The 22,524-nt window shown below is 41.9% G+C and overlaps 1 protein-coding gene across 1 annotated transcript in view; it reads left to right on the plus strand.

The window, feature by feature from the left end:
• LOC141162629 (serine protease 30-like) overlaps nt 1-1,922 on the plus strand; it is a 68,115-nt gene extending 66,193 nt beyond the window's left edge. The window contains exon 5 of the mRNA XM_073648914.1: nt 869-1,922. Coding sequence (XP_073505015.1) covers nt 869-870 — 2 coding nt within the window. The 3' untranslated portion in view covers nt 871-1,922. The remainder of the gene's footprint in view (nt 1-868) is intronic.
• The last annotated feature ends 20,602 nt before the right edge of the window (nt 1,923-22,524 follow it).

Below are 22,524 nucleotides of genomic sequence, written 5' to 3' on the forward strand. Positions count from 1 at the left end.
TTGAGGGATTGATGCTCTTTTGAACCATTCAATTCATTTTAAAAGTTGTTTTTTTTTCTCAATTTTGTTACGGTATATTGATTTTATAGAGGTGAGCAAATCTTTTGAAATTAGAAATAACCAGATTCAACAAATTTTGCCAGGAAATTCAACTTAAATCTGCATTATTCTATTTTCCTCACACATCAATCGTTCATGCTGTTCACTTCTGAGCTGTCACGCACTATCTGTACAGTTTCTTCAGTGTTTTATGGCTTTCTCTTTCTATCGTTATGGCTGAGCTGTGAGCAGCGACGTCCACGCGTGATCCAGATTCACCATAGTATCTGCTGCATTCCCTGCCTCAGCTTTTATACAGGATATCATAGCTCCTACTGATTGGCTGCTTTGTACCATGTGACGTGATAGCTAGAAGGATAATGGGAAGCTAAGGGTTGTGCCAGAGCTGATGTGAGCCTTTTCCGTCTCATGAAATCTTCTGCATTCTGTAAATTGATGTTGGCCATTTTAGGCAATTCAGAAGAAGTGATTCACAATGTAACTGAATCCGCCGAGTTCTGCAAATTCCCAAAAAATTTAGCCCAAATTTAATTTTCATCAAATCAACTTACTTATTTTCATATAGAATAAATTTCGCAGAACTTTGCCGTGTTCCCTCTCGCAGTACTGTCACTCTGATGTATGGTCCAGGCTGGGGTTTTAGGGTCCGGTCAGTGCTAGGGCTTGGAATGGGGGTGACACTTCTATATTGATTACATTTCTACTCTACTTATATTTTACATTGTTTCCCCTGCACCTTGGGTTGTGATTTTACACCCAGTTACCAGAGAGAATAGATCTGATCTGGATGTTCTTGTCCTTTAAACAGGAAATGATGATTTCAAACCTAACAAACACGAAAATCCTCTGAAGAGTAGACATACGGAAAAGATGTGGATCTTCACTGGTTTCTCTCTGGACCTAAGAAGGAGATTTCAGAAACTGGCCGAGACCAAGAGAAAACCTCTCTTGGCAACTTGCCTGCACCTCGCTCAACCGGCCGACCTCCGAGTTATCGAGGGCGATGGTTTCATCTTCTCCTGGCCGGACCATCACTGATCATTGACCGGTCACATATCTGCTCTACAGTTGACCTTGATTCCTTTATTTTGGATATCCTTGTTGTGTTTTTTTTTTGCTTTTCCCTGTAGGGAATCTGACTGATTCACCAAGTTTTCACTTTTATTCCATCTTCCATATTTTGCACGTACTTGTATCATTAGATAATTTGTGGAAAGTCTCCATGTCTTGGATTTCCTCAGGTTTCTTAGCGGCAATGACCATGGGTCGTTATCTTCCACCAATTGCTCCGTCTTTTCCACCTTCTAAGGATCCTAGTTCACCACTAAACTGTCTCGATCTGATGAAGGAACTGCTACCTAAAGTTATTCTTTCCCAAAAGTTTTGTAAAATAGAGAAACTTATTCGGTTGAAGATCTGGTGGAAGACGAAGCGATTAACTAAAGTTTGCTGAAAACCCATGTAAGCTAAATTCCCATTAGTGTATAGAACCATAGATAATAATCAACGAAAAAGAGAAAAAGAATGTGAAAAAAAAGAGTCAAATAAAATATCACCTTTATTGAGAGAACATCAAAATTGTCAGTATATGTTCTCCTATTAAAAGATATTGAACTATATCCTAACCAAAAAAATCCAGCTAGTGCTGCCTGGCCTACAATACTGAGCTGAGATTAGTATCTGTAGTTGATAATGCCCTGAACTATTAAGGTAAGTTTTATATCAGTAAAATGTGACAGCAGAGACCCCCTTAAACGTGTAATTATTTGGCTGTCATTAGAATAGCCAAAGTCATATTTGTAGCGTAAGAGATAACATTTCTCCTTAAAGAGATTGACATGCCAGGATTGCCGGGAATGGCATGTCAGAGTGAAGAGACTTATAAGCCATGCAATGCTCCTCTGGGAAATTAAATATGCAAATTGTCTCTTCAGAGGGGAAAAAAGGGCGTGAAATCTAGCGCCACCTATAGGAAGCAGTGAGCCTAAAAGTTAATATTGACTTCCAATAGGTGGCGCTAGAGTTCTAGTCTTCTTTCTCTCTGAAGAGATAGTTGGCAGAAAGCAGAAGAGGTGTTACAATTGTCACATATTACACCTGAAAATTCCAGGTTTATATGGGTTCACTGGGGAGGTGCTGTTCCCAAACAACATTGAAACCGCATTCATATTTGAAACACTATTACTGTGTGTAGAATGAGCAAGAACAAACCCTTTGTGTAACATAGTTTGTGTTGGAGTGTAATTGTTACCATGTGATTGTGTCACTGATTGATCTCTTATTATTATTGTCACAGAGATGTCGGTAAAGCCCCAGAGGCAGCAGAGTTATAGGACACAGTGTCAGTGTGACACTAGATTGCACTGACAGTGCACCCAAAGGCGGCAACTATGCTATCCCTCAATTATTCTATCCCTACATAGATCGGGACAAGCACATGCCTACATGCGTTTCGCCGGTGTTACTCCAGCAGGAGTCTCCAGGTAAAAATGTTTTCCCTATCAAATGACATAAGTGAGGAGGAGATTTTGAACCTTTTATACTTTACAATTCCATCTTCTGCCTTCGGTGTGAATCGGATCAGCCAGGAAGGGATTAAAAAGTATCATCTCCCTACCTGTACTCGGCACTCCCTTCACCTGTCCAATGCCAGTCCTCCGATCAGCTCTACTAGCTTATGTCTGCCTTCTAGAAGGGTCTCCCGTTCACAAAGCCCCATACGTGCCTCGTTGGACTTGATGACACATGGAATGACACATATCATTGATGCATGTCATGACGGCCGGGGGGTCAAATAATGGAAGACCCAACTGAGAAGAATAAAAGAGTCAATGGGGGAACCTGCGGAGGTAGGTCAGGTACGGGGGGGGGGCTGAGGATGGGTGACTGTAGGATAAAACATCTCGTCAACCCTCTCTACTCCACCAATACGACAGCCGGCTGCCATTCTGCTGGGTTTTCCAGAAATTAATTCAGATTCTGGTGCATCTGATTTCTATGCAAAAATTGAGGCGAATTGAATACAAATTAATCGATTCTCTCATCTCTACAAACATTTCTGTCTGACAGATGTGTCCCCCCTGACACTGTGGTTATTGGGGTCCTCTATTTGTCCCTCCTTAGTTCTATATCAGTCGTGCTTGTACTTGTTTAACCCTTCTTGTTCTGCAGTAGAAACCATTTCTCTCTCACAGGGAATGACGTTGCGATGATGATTCTCCCAACACTCGATATATTTTGCACAGATTACTCTGAATCTCTTTTCTTTTTTTTAGATTTTTTCCTAATACAGACTGCACCCAGAATCCAGATATTACGGTTTTTATTGAGATATGAATCCAAATATTGCAATTTCTATGTCACTCGCCAAATAAATGTCCCCTGAAGAACCAGATGGACAGATGTTACAGTAGTTGAGGTCATTGTGTCTGTGCAGCTTTACCTCTTTTCATAGATGACTCAATTGATTTGAATTCTACAAAATAATTCAGTTTCACTCAACTCCAAATTTACTTGCGATTCGCATTGACCGACTTGAGCAAAATCGCCCCCAAAAATGATAGTCATCCAGTCCTGTCTCGTCCTGTTGTGGAGACTCCTCCAGTCCAGTCGTCTTCTACGATCTAGTCCTTATTGGGCCATATTTGGCCTCTTCCAGTGCCGACCATTTTTGGGACCTCAGAGGTTCTGAACGCTGGAAGATGGCAATGATGGCCGGATGAAGACCAGAGCAAAGTAGGCAGGAGAGGAGAGGGCGAGGTGAGTGGATATATCATTTCCCCCCTTATAATGCTCTATAGTGGAGAGAAATGCAAGAAAATCTGTAAAATTTGATTTTTTTCAGATTCGCTCATCTTTACCTCCTTTCACATCTTTCCGCTGACGGTCACTGTTTCTGCTTTTGCAAAAAAAAGACGGAAACTAAAGACACAAGAAAATGTAGAAACAAACTACAGTGGACGTCATGTCATGTTTTTCTTCGGGAAGGTTCCAGGTTTTGTGTGAGCGGCTCCTCTGTATCAGAACTCGCCAAGCATAAAGTCTGAACTGCACCCCAAATATCACTGAGGACCAACGAAGGGAACCAGGAAAAAACAACCTCCCACAGCACATGTACAACTACAAAAGACTCCTCGTAATCCGGGATGATCGATGAGTATAATCCTGTCCCATGTACAGACGTCGTCTGTGCCGCTCTCCAGCTTCTCTGTAACTTTTTAGAATCCATTAAAAAGTTTTTCCAAATATTGCAGATTTCATTTAATATTTTTTTCATGCCCCGTGAACAAGAGATAAGTGAAGGAACTTCCAGCAGCCCCGAGATCTAAAGGACGAAGATGCAGGAAAAAAAAGTTTCTTGTTTAGAAACATCAACGTCAAAATGTTTAGGCTCAGACTCCTTCATTTTTGGTTTGTTCTGCGATTGTCAGATTTTATCCATAAAATCCCTCCATGATGACTATAAGAAGTAATAGACCTTCTTCATGGAGCAGATAATAAAAGTCAACAAGAACACTCCTCAGACAGTGAATCAATTCACCACCATGAGACCATCAGACTTTGTCTTTGATTTTGCTTTTATTTGAATACGTATTAAAAATCCATTTCAGAGAAATATAAAGTGACCGCTGACGCATTTCAAGCACCACAACATGTTCTTAGTCATAGCCAATTTTTTTAATTCTGATGCTGGAGCACTTTTCTCATTTGGATTACTATTCGGTGTACCAGCATTGCTCTGAGCTCGCTGGTGGAGAGCGGTCGGTAAATATACTATGTTATACTTCATTTTGGTTTGCCCTAAAATAATCAGATTTTATGGTTAACCTTGAGTTGCTCTGTGTTCGTCTGACTTTATGCTTTGCCTCGACATGTTTTGTGAATGTCTACTTTTATCCTTGACCTTGGTTTGTTCTGTGGTTACCAGATTTTAACATCGACCTTGGATTTTTGACCTTGGCTTGCTCAGATTTTATCGTTGACCTTGTTTTGCTCTGAGACTGTTTCCTTTATCTTGGTTTCTCCTTGGTAGATTAGATCTCATTGTTGACCTTGGTTTGCTCATATATTATCATTGGCCGTGTTTTGCACTGAGATGGTTTCCTTTTATCCTGGCTTGTTCGTGGTTTGATAAGTTACATTGTTGACCTTGGTATGATCTGTGAAGATCAGATTTTACATCATCCTTGGATTGTTGACCTTGGCTTGCTCAAATTTTATCGTTAACCTTGTTTTACTCTGAAACGGTTTCCTTTATTTTGGTTTCTTTTTGGTTCAATAGATGTCATTGTTGACCTTGGTTTGTTCAGATCTTATCGTTGGTTGTGTTTTGCTCTGAGACGTTTTCCTTTATCTTGGTTTCTTCTTGGTTTGATAGATGTCATTGTTGACCTTGGGTTCTCCAGATCTTATCGTTGGTTGTGTTTTGCTCTGAGACGTTTTCCTTTATCTTGGCTTCTTCTTGGTTTGATAGATGTCATTGTTGACCTTGGTTTGTTCAGATCTTATCGTTGGTTGTGTTTTGCTCTGAGACGTTTTCCTTTATCTTGGCTTCTTCTTGGTTTGATAGATGTCATTGTTGACCTTGGTTTGTTCACATCTTATCGTTGGTTGTGTTTTGCTCTGAGACGTTTTCCTTTATCTTGGTTTCTTCTTGGTTTGATAGATGTCATTGTTGACCTTGGGTTGTCCAGATCTTATCGTTAATTGTGTTTTGCTCTGAGACATTTTCCTTTATCTTGGTTTCTTCTTGGTTTGATAGATGTCAGTCATTGTTGACCTTGGTTTGCTGACGTTGGTTTCCACAGATTTTATCGTTGGACGTGTTTTGCTCTGAGACGGTTTTCTCAATCTTAGCTTCTTCTTGGTTTACTAGGTTACATTGTTGACATTGGTTTTGTTCGGTGAATATTAGATTTTAACATTGACCATTTTGCTCACAGACTGTTTTCAAAATCTCGGTATCTTCTTGGTTTTTTAAATCTCATTGTTGACGTTGGTTTGCTCAGATTTTATCATTGACCATATTTTGCTCAGAGACAGTTTTCAAGATCTTGGTTTCCTCTTGGTTGATTAAATCTCATTGTTGACCTTGGCTTGGTCAGATTTTATCATTGGTTATGTTTTACTCTGAGACTGCTTCTTTGATATTGGTTTCTTCTTGGTTCGATAGATCTCGCTTTTGACCATTTGTTTGCTCTTCTGATCATCTGACTTGATACTTGAACTTTGCTAGTTCTTGTCTCTACTTCCTGTGGCCTTCGACCTCAGGGCACATCTCTATATTCTGTCTCTTTGGCCTCATAGTAGGCTACCTAGCGTCCAGATAGCATGTCATCAAAGCTCAGGCCAGAAAGTCTCTTGCAAAAAAAAAAATGAATTTTTGTAAATAGGAGAGTCAAAATTCTAAAAAAAAAAATCTATCTTTCAACACAATGACCGTTGTCTCCAAGATTCCTTACATAGAAAAAAGGATTACCTTATGTGACACGTTGGGGGATTAACTATCTGCAATATACACTACTCTTATAGTGTCATTGTATAGATAGATGATTGTTCAGGCATGACAACATTGTCTGGTTGGATGCTGACATAACCTGACAAACATCCCGGCCTTTAAATACGGCCCGATATATTTTCTTCTAGGAAAGGAAACAGAGTCTTCTAAAAAAGGGACCTCATCTGAAGAACATCTCAAATGGCTCCATCACAAGTGATAACCTTACTGGGCATAGGTATGTAATGTGTAATCCTGTACCAAGGGGAATTGTCATTGGGCAACAGGATGAGACGATTTTTGTTTTTGCCAAATGCTAAGATTTAAATTTTAAGATTTTGAGTTTTAGAATTTTTCATTTATGTTTTTCTCTAACCAATTTTAACAATTTTAAGGGTAAGAATGTTGAGTTAGAAATGTTAAGATTTCTGAGGTTTCCCCTAGAAATTAGAAAATTTGTCGTTTTTTTTTTTACATTTAGTATTTTTGGGATTTAAATATTGAGACCATATTGGAAGCAAAAAAAAAAAATAGGATCTATTACAAAATTATGCTTTCCATGTGCCATCATACATTAAATGTCCAATTTTGACCCACAAAACAGAGTCTCCATGGTCATCTATTAAAAGTAGCAATCCTAGAAGTCAATGTCGACTCCTTAAAGAGACTTTGCCAAATGACTTAGGATATAAAGCCAGAATTTTCTCCAAAAGGAAGAGATTTTCATGTGCAGACAGCTGCTTCGGGGTTTTTGCCCTTCATCAGTGCCAAGTAAGAAACTGTTTGGCTGGGTAAGAAGATTTTAACAGAGGTCTAAGGGGTAAAGTTCATCAATGCTCCTCTGGGACAATTGGATGGACTCATAGATCTGTTAAAAAATGGATGTGTTCATATCTCCATTAAATTATCTGGGTTTGTTGGGTATGTTGTGAAGTATACAACACATGGACAAAAAATACTGTTGTGCAAATGAGCCCTCAGGTCTGAAAAAGTCAAATCAGCATCTCAACTATAGACACAGGTCACAGCGGCTCTAATATTCATCATTATTTTCCAATTTCCCTATTAAAAAATTTGTTCAGACGGTGAAAATTTTTCTCTCCGAGTCGCTCGACCATAAATACATTTTCTGATCCAATATCATTCGAAATTAATCATAAGCTTTGTATACAGAAAGACCGATTCCATATTCACCTTTTTCTGAAATAAAACCGGGTCCAATAGAGACCTTTTGATTTTTTGCTTCATTATTTAATTTGCAACTTTTTTAGGTCAACTTTATTCATCGTAATTCTTTTTTGTATTATGGGACGTGATTTTTCCTTATCCAAAGGTTTTTAACCTAATTCATCATTTTTGACTTTTCTAAATTTTGCTGAAAGTTTGCACGATTGTTCTCCGCATCATCTATCTAACTAATTTATTTATTTAAAGCTTAAATTCAAAGTCATTTAAAAAGTTTAATAAAAGGATCACCTGACTTTTTTTTTGTTATAAGAAAAGCACAAAAAAAGAAAAAGAGTGAAAGAAAAAAATAAACATCTTTGAATTTGTGACAATTCATCATCATCATCATCATCATCATCATCCATTATGTGTCTAATTTGATGAATTTCATGAAAAATCTGCCAGGGCAAAAAAGAAAGAAAAGATAAAAAAATAAATATTAAAAATATTAGACAAAAGTTTTCTGCTAAAGTTGGAACTTTCAAAAACAAATTATAGAACTTTACAGTAAGTCCCTCAAAATTGTTAAAGCATGGCAAAGTTGCTGTTTTCTTACAATGCTCCTATATATATATATGTTATTTACAGTACATATAGAATACTAAATAAGGTGGAGAAGTCCGGACTTCTTGTACAATGGGGACTAGACTGAATATTTGCTGGTGGAAGGAGGTGACGCTTTCATGGAAAGTTTACGCGAAAGCAAAAGCTCTCTAAAAACTCATGGAAATCCTTTTAGATTGTGAGCTCCTCGTCTCCTGTAGTCACTATAGATCTTCAGTATATGACTTACACCTCACAGTATTTCCATTATAATTGACACAAGTAAAATATTTATTAGGAAATAGTCTTAGAATGTGGCTCTGAAAATGCTGCACGACGATGTAATCCTATTGTCCTGCCACCGATCTCACTCAGTCCAACTCTTGATAATCCCCATTGTGTTAGGGTTGGACTAGTTGGTGCCATTTGACGAGTTGACATATCGACCAAAGTTTCGGGAAAAAAAGGTGAAGTATTTGTAATGCATACACCCAAAATAAGCCAAGAATGGGGGTCACACCCCGTGTATTTGGGAGATACCCACATGGACCATTGGGGTGTATGGTTCAAAGATCAATCTAATGAGCTGACGTAGAAACAATTTGTCCAAACAATCCGCAGCGTCACATTTATGTGACAAGTCAGTAAGTTCTGGTCACATATGTACCTTTGCAGAAAAAAAACTTAGTACCGATTGATCAAACGGTTACAGCAGAAATGTCGAAAACTTTTGCACAAATTGACCCATAAATGTGTCATAAATGACAGCAGAAATCTACTCTAATCCCGGACCGGAGGACTGTATTTTTTTTGGAGGAGTGTACCTCTTAATAGTTTTACCGCATCTTAAACAGACACTTCGTATAACCCGCCATACAGGATGCCGGTCTTTATTATTTGCCAACTTATATACTTTTACATTTTAGCACTTTTTCAGCCTATAAAGCACTGGCGTATGGTGATACATATATTTATACCCTAATATGTAGCACTTGAAAAGAAGAATGCGATTGACGATTTTAGGCAGAGAAAATCCTCCCATACGTAGCAGTAATATTCTGGTAACGTTACAATCTTTCCAATCCGCTGCTGAACATTACTCATGAAATACTCTGGATCTACGGAGAATAAATCACAATTTGAGTATTTTTGAGGTTGGAAAGAATCAGCACATGTATGAATGACGACATTTATAATGAACGATTGTTAGTTTGAGGAGTGGCTACATTTCGAAAAGTGGCCTCCAAATGATCAGATCAGTAAAAAATCAAATAGAAGTAGAACCTCCTCGGGTCCAGGATGGTCTCTCTGCTGATGCTCCAGTCTTTCAGTTTTGGCTGCAGCGGTGATATTACCACTTCACTGCTGCAGCCAATCACTGAGTTCAGCAGTTCACGCTGTCTACACCACTGGATCCGGAGATTCTGTATACTACCTGTCTGTGTTATTTACCAAAATCCGATAGTCTGGGGACCACTTTTCTAATTCTTTGATGCAAATTGATTGTTTTCCATAAGTAGGGGGCTTTATGACCTCATTTACATAATCTCGTACTCTTAAGAGGTCATATTGACCTTAAAAGGTGAAGTGGCCTTTGTGACTTCATCTAAATATGTAAATAACTCAGTATAAATTTATTGGACCATAAGTTGTTTTTATGGTCTGATAAAACTCAAATATTTGACTCAAGTCCACCAAAAAGTCAGACATTTTAGGAACTCTTCACTTTTCAGGGGTCATAGAAGAGGCCTCTGGGTGGTAATTGGTTCTCTCGCCATTAGAACAGAATCTGTTTTCTTGCAGGTGTAATGGAGATTTATCTTTCTCTTGATTATTAAGGAGAGAAATCTAATGAATGCTTCATATCTCTAGACGTCTTTCATTATTTTGATAAAACAAGAGTGTAACCACCATCCTAACACTGACGTCTTTCTCTTTCAGTGGCTTCTTTGCTTTACAGCTTGTAAAGCCTCCTCAAATGACCCATATTTGAGTGACCTCACCAGAATCTACGGGGGGGGACTGACTCCAAGGAAGGAGAGTAGCCCTGGCAAGTCAGCGTGCAAAACAATGGCTCCCATATTTGTGGGGGGTCATTCATCTCTAATCAGTGGGTGATGTCCTCCGCTCACTGTTTTGAAGGGTAAGAAACTCTCAGTATGGTTCAGACAAGGTTTTCCTGCCATCTACAGACACATACAGTGGGTACGGAAAGTTTTCAGACCCCTTTAATTTTTTCACTCTTTGTTTCATTGCAGCCATTTGGTAAATTCTAAAAAGTTCATTTTTTTATCATTAAAGTCCACTCTGTTCCCATCTTGATTGAAAAAAAAACAGAAATGTAGAAATTTTTGCAAATTTATTAAAAAAGAAAAACTGAAATATCACATGGTCATAAGTCTTCAGCCCCTTTGCTCAGTATTGAGTAGAAGCCCCCTTTTGAGCTAGTACAGCCGTGAGTCTTCTTGGGAATGACGCAACAAGTTTTTCACCCCTGGATTTGGGGATCCTCTGCCATTCTTCCTTGCAGATCCTCTCCAGTTCCGTCAGGTTGGATGGTGAACGTTGGTGGACGGCCATTTTCAGGTCTCTCCGGAGATTCTTTTGTAACCTTGGCCAGATCTGTGTCTTGCCACAATTCTGTCTCTGAGCTCCTTGGGCAGTTCCTTTGAGCTGATGATTCTCATTTGGTCTGACATGCACTGTGAGCTGTGAGGTCTTATATAGACAGGTGTGCGCCTTTCCAAATCAAGTCCTATCCGTTTAATTAAACACAGCTGGACTCCAATGAAGGAGTAGAACCATCTCAAGGAGGATCACAAGGAAATGGACAGCATGTGACTTAAATATGAGCAAAGGGTCTGAATACTTATGACCATGTGATATTTCAGTTTTTCTTTTTTGATAAATTTGTAAAAATTTCTACATTTCTGTTTTTTTTTTCAGTCAAGATGGGGTGCAGAGTGGACTTTAATGAGAAAAAAATGAACTTTTTAGAATTTACCAAATGGCTGCAATGAAGCAAATAGTGAAAAATTGAAAGGGGTCTGAAAACTTTCCATACCCACTGTAGACCTTGATGTCTTAGGTTCATACATTTCAGTGACTTTATCTTAAAAGAGTTCTCCAAGAATGTAATTTAAAGACCTTGTCATGTAATTCAAGTGACAGCACACCGTAGTGTCAGGACAGACTGCAGTCTGAAAAAAGCATAGCTCCTGGAAACTTTGTCTCAACTGACAGAAGAGCTGTATAGTAATCACACATGAAGAGAAGGGCTGTGACATCAGAAGAAATAAATCTTCTCCAGCCTCAGTCCTCTGCTCAGTCAACTGAGGAGAAGGTTTATTTTTTCTCCTGTCACACATTTCTCCGGCAGCTCTGGTATGTGTGCTTATGATACAGCTCCTCTGTCATTGAGACACAGGTCTCTGGAGCTATGTTTTTCCAGACTGCAGCTCATCCTAACACATCACTAGGACCACCTGTCATTTGAATTATTTAATGGGGGCTATTTTATCACATTCTAGGAGAACCCCTTTAACTCTATGAATCTGGAACCAGAACCTTGGCATCAAACAAGTTTCTACTAATGACAGTTTATAACCTTGTGTCCCAAAACAAAGGTCTTAAAGGGGTGGTCCAGATTAATGAAAATGACCCCTGATGTGTTTAAAAAATTAAGTGAATACAAGCTACTAATTTACTTTGATTAAGAAGGGTTCATTGATGGCCTATTTTCTGCCACAAAACTTGTGTTCTCGTACCTCCACTTTTGGCTTGGCTCCAACACAGATAATTGCTTCTTCTCCCTCTCAGCATTGGATACGTGCTTGACAACGTCCAGCCACGTTTGTTGTCTCTGCATTGACCCTAATACAGCATGGGGTGGCTTAGCCATTAAAAAGAGAGGAAGAGGAAACTCTCCACTTTGGGAAAACCAAGTCAAAGTGGACCAATCAGGAGCTAGGACAGGGACTGCATGCTGTATATGTAGTATATATGTTGTGTACACTTCATCATCAAACACTTGTAGGATCATTTCTCCTAAGGTGCAGGTGAGGACACATCACTGGTGCAGCCTGTGCAGCCATACAGGGACCCAAGAAGAAAGGGGGCCACTTCCACCTGCAAAGCAGCAAGCAGTTTCTGTCAAATATTGAACTGAAAAGGGTCCATATATTGTACTCCCCAGTCCAGCTGAACAACTCTTTTAATAATTTGTCTACTGCATTTCCTGCATTGCACGGTTTAGCATTTATCTAACATACTATACACGGAAAATGCAGTTGGCAGAAGGTGAAGCGGTCTGATTGATGTAGTTACCCTCTATATGTAGACTCAAGTAGAGTCAACATCAGTCATCTATGTAGCCACAGAAAGAATCGGCTGTTGGGTTATCTTATGCTTACCATCTTCTCAGTTGACCATCACTCAGAGAGCAGTTGAGTGACACTTGTCCGGAGTGACACCACAAATTAGTTTGGCTTCGATAACTCCAAATATTAGGCAATTCCAGTCAACACAGTCTATCAATGCTTCACACTGTCTATACTCTGACTACAGAGGTTATAAAATCCCAATAACTACATTACCATTGTCTTGCTGCCATACGAATGCAGATCCAGCCTTCTTCAAAGTCGTGTTGGGCATGTACCAGATGTTTACCGCCACCTCTAATGAGATTGTTTCCACTGTGGACCGGTTCATTTCTCACCCGGAGTTTGTGAACATTGAAAGCAAAGGAGACATCGCTCTGATGAGGTTGATCAGTCCAATCAGCTTCACCCAACTCATCCAAACAATTCGCCTTCCAGATGAGTCGTCCGTCTTCCCCTGTGGTTATTACTGCTGGACCACCGGCTGGGGGGGGCCACAGAAAATGTCTGTAGGTCATTTCCTTCTACTTATGTGCAGAAATGCTTCACAGAGTACAAAACCATCACCCTAAACTGCATGAAACACATAAAAAATTCAGGTCATAAATGAAGTTATTTTCGACAAACTATAATTAACATCCAAAACTCCTCCTCCATCCAGCTACTCCTACAAATGGGATCCTCCAGAAGGTGTCTGTTCCTCTGATGAACTATAAGATATTTGACCAGATGTATCATGCATTATCACCGGAAAATGCAAGCAAAGTCATAGTCCATGACTATGAGATCTGTGCTGGATATGTTGATGGAAAAAAGGATGCTTGCCAAATAAGTATCTGAGGACATATTCGATAGAAAGTAAAACCCCTGAAGACTCCGATCATTATTAATGTGAATTTTTATTTTATAATGTTCTTTAAAAGATATTCTATAATTTATTCTTTCAAAATTATAACTGCAAAAATATTTTTGAGAACCGAAACCGATCCCTGTAAATGTCCATTTCATTCTTGATTGTTTTATCTGTTCAGTAGTTAGACATTCAGAAACTACGGCAATAACTCAAACATTTTTTAAAGTTGGGAGAATTTCAAAACATAGGAAAAGTTAATTCAGTTTTACTAATTATTTCCTACTAGAACTATTACATGAAAGTGAAAACGCAACAAGAGGAAAATATGAATTACTATACAATTTATTAAAATGTTAAATTTTATTGTAAAAAATACATTACAAGAGTATAGACATTGATAAATAAAAGCACAGCCTAATTTTGACCCAGTACCATGCATGAAAGATCCTCTGTAAACAGTCACAGTGGTCAATAATTGGTAACTAACCCCTAACTATAATATATCATGATTAAAGATATACAATATCCAAATCTACCTAATAGGAGATGTAAACTCATAAATTCATACATATTAAAGGATTAGAGGACATAACCTCCAATCATTTTGTGCACTCAAGTGTAGCAGCTCAAATAGATCTGTGTTAAATTAGTTGAGGTGCTTAGCCATATTGTGTCAATCAGTGTTGCACGAGACCAGGCACAATCCCGACGCGCGTTTCGCTGTAGCTTTTTCAAAAAGGCTCCCGATTTGAAAAAGGGGGAATAGCAGGAGCCATTTTCAGGGTTCCAGATCCTTGATAGAGGATAACTTTGGGGATAGGGGATAGCTTGTGATTTTAGGAATAACCCTTTAAGGCAAAGCTAACTATTACAGCTCAAAGTGAAATCCAGATAGGCATCCCAGGGGTCATTAACATACGGGAGATGGGTCAGAACACAAAGGGTTCATATAATATTAAGTACACCTGCAGTAGTATAAGTACAATGCAGTAACTGGCAGGAGACAGGTGGACAAGGGCTGAGGATATGGGAACAGCTGATAGCTTGGGTGCCTGGTGTCGCACCACCACCAATCAGACATTGATGACCTATCCCAAGGATAGGTCATCAATATAAAAGTCCTGGACAATCCCTTTAAGATTAACTAAATTTTAATGCATGGCTGGTTGGAGCCTATGCCGACTAGAGATGAGCGTTGTTCTACTCGAACTGTTCGCCAATCTCAAATTCGAGCTGTTTTGGGCGGTGTTCGAGCCGGTCGGCGAACACGAACAATTTGAGAAAAATTCGGCTGTTCGAGGTTATGTTCGATAACTGTTCGTGCACCAAAATCATAACTGGATTTTTTCTCAGTAATGATGAAAATTAATGTTAATACGCAGTTTGAGTGTACAGCGGGGCGGGGGGAGGGGCAGGGGATGGATCTCTGCAGGAACAATGAAGATCTCCATTTTTTTTTCTCTTTCCCGCATTTGCAGTGGGGAGGTGCAATCTGTCAGCCTATCAGCAGCGCACACACGGAGCGAAGTGCTTTTTTTCACACAAGCAAGGGCATGTGTCATTGGCAGTGTATGTCACATGTCCTTGCCCTATAAGACCAAGCCATTTTCCCCGTCGCCACCATTTTCTCACTGCTGCAGCTGCGTGTTAGACGGCACCGCTGTTGCTGTGTGCGCTATACCTTGTTAATTTCAAGCCAATTTTCGCACAAATCTACAGATAGCTTGGGAGTAGGGAATAGTTGTGATTGCAGTCCTTTTAAGGACTAGGTTACAGCATTTCCTACGACTTTTATCAGGCAGGTCTGTGCTCTTAAATAGATAGATTGTGGGAGTAAAGACTAATTGTAATTGCAGTCCTTTTCAGGACTAGGTTACATCAGTTCCTATCAGTTTTTGCCAGGCAGGTCTGTGCCAGTGCTGTGCAAGTTTTTTTCACAGCATTTGGCTGAATCTAGCAAAGCTAATCCTTTTTGGCCTATTGCAGAGTGTGTTAGTCAGTGGAGTAGCCTATCTGTGTTGCAAGATATACCACCTGTGTATAGAATACCAATTTTTTTACTGCACCTAGTGAAGTAAAATCTTTTGGGCATAGCATCATTCTATTAGTCCATCTATACTGACCTCCATCAGGTTGCAAATTAAAAATAATTTTTTTCTGCATCTAGCTCTGAAAAAATATTTGGGCTTCTAGCAGTGTGTGGGACTTGGTCTATTAGTCTATCTATACTGACCTCCATCAGGTTGCAAATTAAAAATAATTTTTTTCTTCATTTAGCTCTGAAAAAATATTTGGGCTTCTAGCAGTGTGTGGGACTTGTTCTATTAGTCCTTCTATACTGACCTCCAGCAGGGTGCAAATTGAATATAATTTTTTTCTGCATCTAGCTCTGAAAAAATATTTGGGCTTCTAGCAGCGTGTGGGACTTGTTCTATTAGTCCATCTATACTGACCTCCATCAGGTTGCAAATTAAAAATAATTTTTTTCTGCATCTAGCTCTGAAAAAATATTTGGGCTTCTAGCGGTGTGTGGGACTTGGTCTATTAGTCCATCTATACTGACCTCCATCAGGTTGCAAATTAAAAATAATTTTTTTCTGCATCTAACCCAGCCAATAGTTTTGGCCTAATACCACAGTTTGGCCACTCAGCTCTGCTCGGTTACCATCCATTGTTTTTTTGTGCAAACAACTCCAGAGCTGTGAATTAGTTAACCACCAAAATGAGTGGAAAAAGGCCTGCTGCTGGTGGAAAGGGGAATAGGCGTGTTGGGAAGGGGAAAAAAGGTTGTGTCCGTGGGGTAGGTGCAGAAGAAAGACCATCTTCCAGCCAAACTAAAATGTCTACTTCTTTTAGCGGACAATGTGATAAGATCCCTTTCTTACGGCCACGCCAATCGCTACAAATTCCAGATGAGGCACAAAAACAGCAGGTGCTTCAACGGATATCAAGTGCTCCTTTAAGTGGGCTCTCCTCCACATCAACTTCAACATCACAAATACTCCAGTCCTCAAAGGTGTCACCCAAATCGCACTTGCTTCCTCACAGCTCCCAAATCTCCAGCTGCCCGTCTGAGTATGAGGTAGAACAGATGGTTGAGTCTGCAGAGCTGTTTACTCATACTATAGCCTGGGGATCAGAGGTCGACTCCAGCGCTTCTGTGAATCCAGACGAGGAAATGATCTGCACTGATGCCCAGAATCTTTATGAGTCGGATCCAGGACCAGACGCAGAAGGTTCTGACCATAATGTAGACCCTCATTCCCAAACTGTAACTCCTGTTGGTGGAGACAATGAGGAAGACGATGATAAGACTCAAATACCTGATTGGAGCGACAACTTTAGTTTTTTGTCAGGGCAGGAACAGGTTGGCTCTGAGGACGACGGGTGTGATAACGCACAGGGTGATGATGATGAGGTCGGAGATCCCACTTACTGTCAACCCACAGTCAGCCAAGAGATGAGGTCAGCAGAGGAGGTGGAGGAAGATGCTAGTGACGACGAGGTCAGGTTGCGCCTTCCTGGACAGAGACGTAGTACTGGAAGCACGTCAACAACTGCATCCTCAAACACAACTCTGCCTCTCACCACAAGTCGTGGTGGCTCTTCAGGTCGCATGGGTGCTAAGCCTTGCATAGCCTGGGCATTTTTTCAGATCGATAAAGATGACCCAACTCGTGTTATCTGTAACATTTGTCAGCAAAAGCTAAGTAGAGGCCAAAAAATACATAGTTTGAGTACTTCATGCATGAACCGGCACATGGACATGAAGCATAAGTTGCAGTGGGAAGCTCAGTGTGCTACAATGCGGTCTAGCCGGCCGGGCCAACCACCGTCTGCCATATCTTGTGCATCCGCAGCCTCTTCATCCTCTGTGACTGGGGGGACAGCAGTCACACCTGTTTTGGGGCGCAGACCTGCCACCTCTTTACCCGCAACAGCCAGCGTGATTGGCAGGTCATCATTTTCTTTGGAGGTGGTAACACCAGCTGGTCTTGAGCGCTGTCCGACATCGATAGCACCACCTTTGGATCAAGGCAACCTAACATGTCCGCCTGCATCTTCCTCACAGACCGGCAGTTTGCCGGGGACACCCTTATCAACCCCGTCTAAGCACAATAGCCAGCCCTCGGTCCCTCAGATGTGGACAAGTAAAAGACCATTTCCTCCTAGCCATGAGAAAGCTAAGAGGTTGAATTTCACCATCTGCAAGCTCTTGGCTACAGAAATGCTGCCTTTCCGCCTGGTGGACACAGAGGATTTTCGAGACCTTATGTCCGTCGCAGTGCCCCAGTACCAGATGCCCAGTCGGCACTACTTCTCAAAGAAAGGTGTGCCTGCGCTCCACCAGCATGTCGCACACAACATCACCGCTTCTTTGAGAAACTCTGTGTGTGACAGGGTGCATTTCACCACAGACACTTGGACGAGTAGGCATGGACAGGGGCGTTACATGTCGCTGACTGGGCACTGGGTAACTATGGTGACAGCAGGACAAGGGGCTGCTGTCCAAGTCTTGCCGTCCCCACGAGTTGTGCGTCAATCCTCTTTATGTCATTTTTCCTCCACTGCTTCTGCCTCCTCAACCTCCTCTCGGTCTTCCACCTGCACCCAAAGCCTGTCTGGTCATGCCACAAGCTTTCTAACTGCGCAGAAGGGATCCTGCACACCTCCTTACTATGCTGGCAGTAGGGCTCAACGTCATCAGGCGGTTTTTACATTGAAATGTCTGGGAAATGTGAGTCACACAGCTGAGGAGTTGTGGTCAGCTCTGGAGAACCAATTTCATGAATGGTTGTCTCCACTGGACCTGAAACCAGGGAAGGCCGTGTGCGACAATGCTGCAAACCTGGGTGCGGCCCTTCGCCGGGGCAATGTCACACACGTGCCTTGTATGGCTCACGTGTTGAACCTGGTTGTCCAGCAATTTTTAGCCCACTATCCCAGACTAGATGGCCTTCTGCAGAGGGCACGGTCGCTGTGTGCTCACTTCCGCCGTTCGCATCCCGCAGCTCAGCGACTTACATCTCTACAGAAGTCGTTGGGCCTGCCACTTCACCGGCTAAAATGCGATGTGCCTACCCGGTGGAATTCAACTCTGCACATGTTGCAGCGACTGTGGCAGCACCGACAAGCCCTGGTGCAATACGTTCTGACGTATAGCCTGGGCCAACGAGATTCAGAGGTGGGGCAAATCACGCTGGAGGAGTGGTCTCAGATCAGGGACCTATGCACCCTTCTGCACAGTTTTGAAATGGCGACGAAGATGTTTAGTGCTGACGATGCCATTATCAGCATGACTATTCCGGTGATTTACATGCTGGAGCACATGTTAAACAGAATTCGGAGTCAGGTGGTGGCACAAGAGGAGGTGGAGGAAGTAGAGGAGGAGGAGTTGTATGCGGAAGGGCTAACATCTGCAAGGTCCAGACGGTCGGCAGCACCAGGGCGGCAGGCATGTGAGGGTGGGGGAGATGATTTTACCAGGGCGCATGGTAGCAGCCAAACTAGTGAGGAAGGTGCAGGAGCCCAGGAAGAAGTGGAGGACGAACTGATGGAAGACTCATCAGATGAGGGAGACCTTGATCACATTTCTGTTGTGCGAGGTTGGGGGGAGAGGACAGAGGAAGGAAGCATGATTGTTACCTCGCCACCAACACAACAGGGACTTGGTGCTCCTGGATGCGCAACACACATGAGTGCCTTCTTGCTGCACTACCTGCAACATGACCCTCGAATTGTGAGAATTAGAAATAATCCTGACTACTGGGTTGCCACACTGTTAGATCCCCGGTACAAAAGTAAATTTGCAGAAATTATTCCTGCCATAGAAAGGGATGCACGCATGCAGGAGTATCAGCAGAGACTGTTGCAGAATCTTACATGTGCTTTTCCACAAAATACCAGTGGTGCACGTAGTGAATCTCACAGTTCCAACTTGCCAACCGTGGGACCGTCAAGTGTTCAGCACTCAAACCGTAACAGAACCACAGTATCTGCTGGTAACATCAATTTTGCGGAATCATTTCACCACTTTTTTAGCCCATCCTTTGCAAGGCCACAGGAGACAAGAAGTCTGACACATAGTCAACACCTAGAGACGATGGTACAGGAGTATCTCCAAGTAAACATTGAAGCCACGACTGTGTCACTGGACCCTTGCTCTTTTTGGGCTTCCAATCTGGATAAATGGCCGGAGCTAGCCACTTACGCCTTGGAGATCTTGTCATGCCCCGCAGCCAGCGTTCTGTCTGAACGTGTGTTCAGCGCTGCTGGTGGTGTGCTGACAGATAAGCGCACGCGGCTCTCCACTGATAATGTAGACAGACTCACGTTCATAAAGATGAACAAATCATGGATCCGAAACGACTTTTCTACCCCTGTGTCATCCTGGGGAGAGTAAAAGCTTGATGATTGGTTAAAATCACCCTACCAACCGTTTTAAGCTTTCAAATTACTAATCATGTTTATCTGTATCTTGACTGGAAAATAATTTGGGCTTTGTAGCAGTGTGCAGCACTGATCCTATTAGGCCATCTATAATAAGCTCCACCAGATTTAAAATTAATAATAATTTTTAGCTGCATCTAGCCCGGAAAATAATTTTGGGGCTCCGAGATGCGCAAGACACATAAGTGCCTTCTTGCTGCACTACCTGCAGCATGACCCTCATATTGTCAGAATTCGAAGTAATCATGACTACTGGGTTGCCACACTCTTAGATCCCCCAAACTTTTCGATCAACCTTTTCATTTTAATAAAGACCAAAAAAATGGTCATTTTTGAAATTATAAGCATTAGCAGGTTGTTAGAAACTGAAATCAAACAGTTTTCAACTCAAAACTTTATTCTAGGTGATGTTACATTTTCACATAGGACCCCTTGTTCGAAAGGAGCTTCTGAACTCTCTCATCCATTGAATTTGTCAGGTTTTGGATGGTTTCTGCTTCAATTGTTTTGCATGAGGACAGAATACCCTCCCAGAGCTGTTGCTTAGATGTGAACTGCCTCCCACCATCATAGACACTCCTTTTAATGATGCTCCAAAGGTTCTGAATGGGGTAGAGGTCAGGGGAGCATGGGGGTCACACCATAAGTTTGTCCCCTTTTATGCCCATATCAGCCAGAGATGCAGATGTTTTATGTGCAGCATGAGATGGTGCATTATCATGCAGAAAAATGATCTTGCTGTGAAATACACGGTTCTTCTTCTTGAACCATGGCAGGAAGTGCTGTTTGAGAAAATCCACATACATTATGGAGTTCATCTTTAGCGCCTTCAGGGATCCTAAAGGGGCCGACAATCTCTCTCCCCATGATTCCAGCCCAAAACATTACTCCACCTCCTCCTTGTTGGCGCTGTAGCCGTGTTTGCGTGGGGTGTCCATCAACCAGCCATCCTCCACTCCATTCATCTGGACCATCGAGCGCTGCACGGCACTCATCCGTGAACAAAACAGTTTTGAAATCAGTCTTCATGTAATGTTTGGCCCACTGGAGCCGTTTCTGCTTGTGTGAAGTGGATAGAGGAGGTCGACAGGATGGCGTATGCACAGCTGCAAACCTCTGAAGGACCCTGCATCTTGTTGTTCGGGGGACGTTGGAGGCACAAGCAGCTTCAAAAACTTGTCTGCTGCTATGACAAGGCTTTTTTGCCGCTGCTCTTTCAACCTGACGTAATTGCCTGTAGGAAAGAGTCCTCAATTTGCCCTTATCAGCACGCACACGTGTGTACTGTGAATCAGCTACATACTTCTTGATTGCCAAGACACTTCATCCTGATCATCGCACAATGTTGATTGTAGTCATGCCTTGACCTAAACACTCCACAATTTGTTGCTTCTCAGCAGCCGACACATCCTTTTTCTTTCCCATTTTGGCAGAAAATGTAGGCTGCTTAATAATGTGAGAGAGCCTTCTTAAGTAGTCTTGCCTTTCATTGGACACACCTGCCAAACTAATTAGCACAGGTGTCTGCAATTGCTTACAGTGATATAAAGAGCCCTGACACACATCACCATCAATGAGTTTAACTGACAAACAAACAAATTCTTCCCTTATCACTCCTAAACACTTTTTGCATAATAATTTGGAACGCGGTGTACATGTGCTTTTCCACAAAACACCAGCGGTTCACGTAGTGAATCTTACAGTTCTAACTTGCCAACCGTGGTCTGTATGGAATTGTTCAATAAAGGGCCCAAAATTAAGATAACATAGATGGGAGAGGTCTCTATGAATAGGAATTCCTAAGTATTTGATACCCTGTGAGGGCCAGGCAAAGGGAAAGTTGGACTGGATGGAATCCTGTATGGATTTGGGGAGGGAGACATCGAGGGCCTCAGACTTCGCTGCATTGATTTTAAAATTTGACCATGTAACAAAGTGATCTATTTCAGCCATAACAGCATGGATGGATATATGTGATTGAGTGATATATACTAGGACATCATCAGCAAATAGAGAGCACTTGTACTCGGTGCCTCCCACCTCAATCCACCTAATATTGGGGTTATGGCGAATTGATGAGAGCAGGTGCTCCGTCACTAGGATGTATAAGAGAGGGGACAGAGGACATCCCTGCCTTGTCCCATTGGTGATTGTGAAAGGTGATGAAAATGTTCTGATGCACCCCTTGGGCCTTGGGACACCCGGAGCCGGACCCTTTTTGGTGGATGCTGGTGGTTGTAGTCTTCGTGGCGGCGACCCGGTTCCGTGGCTCAGGGCGGTCAAACCAGTGGCGGAACTATTTATGTGGTTTTGATGTTTAAATGTCCGACTACGCCACCCGTGGATTGCGGTCAGAGTGAACCGCCGCTGCAGGGCAGACCGCTGAGGCTGGTGTTGTGGGTGCAGCAGAGCGTAGCATAACTCCCCACGGGAGGAGTATAGCCTCAGGGCAGTGTATGTGGAGGATGGGGGTGATGGTGCAGGGCAGCAGCAGTAACGACACGGAATCAGTGATG

This window comes from Phyllobates terribilis, unplaced genomic scaffold (assembly GCF_046119375.1).
Source record: "Phyllobates terribilis strain yellow unplaced genomic scaffold, ASM4611937v1 Scaffold_9__5_contigs__length_417890890, whole genome shotgun sequence".
In the NCBI taxonomy this organism is placed as follows: Eukaryota; Metazoa; Chordata; class Amphibia; order Anura; family Dendrobatidae; genus Phyllobates; species Phyllobates terribilis.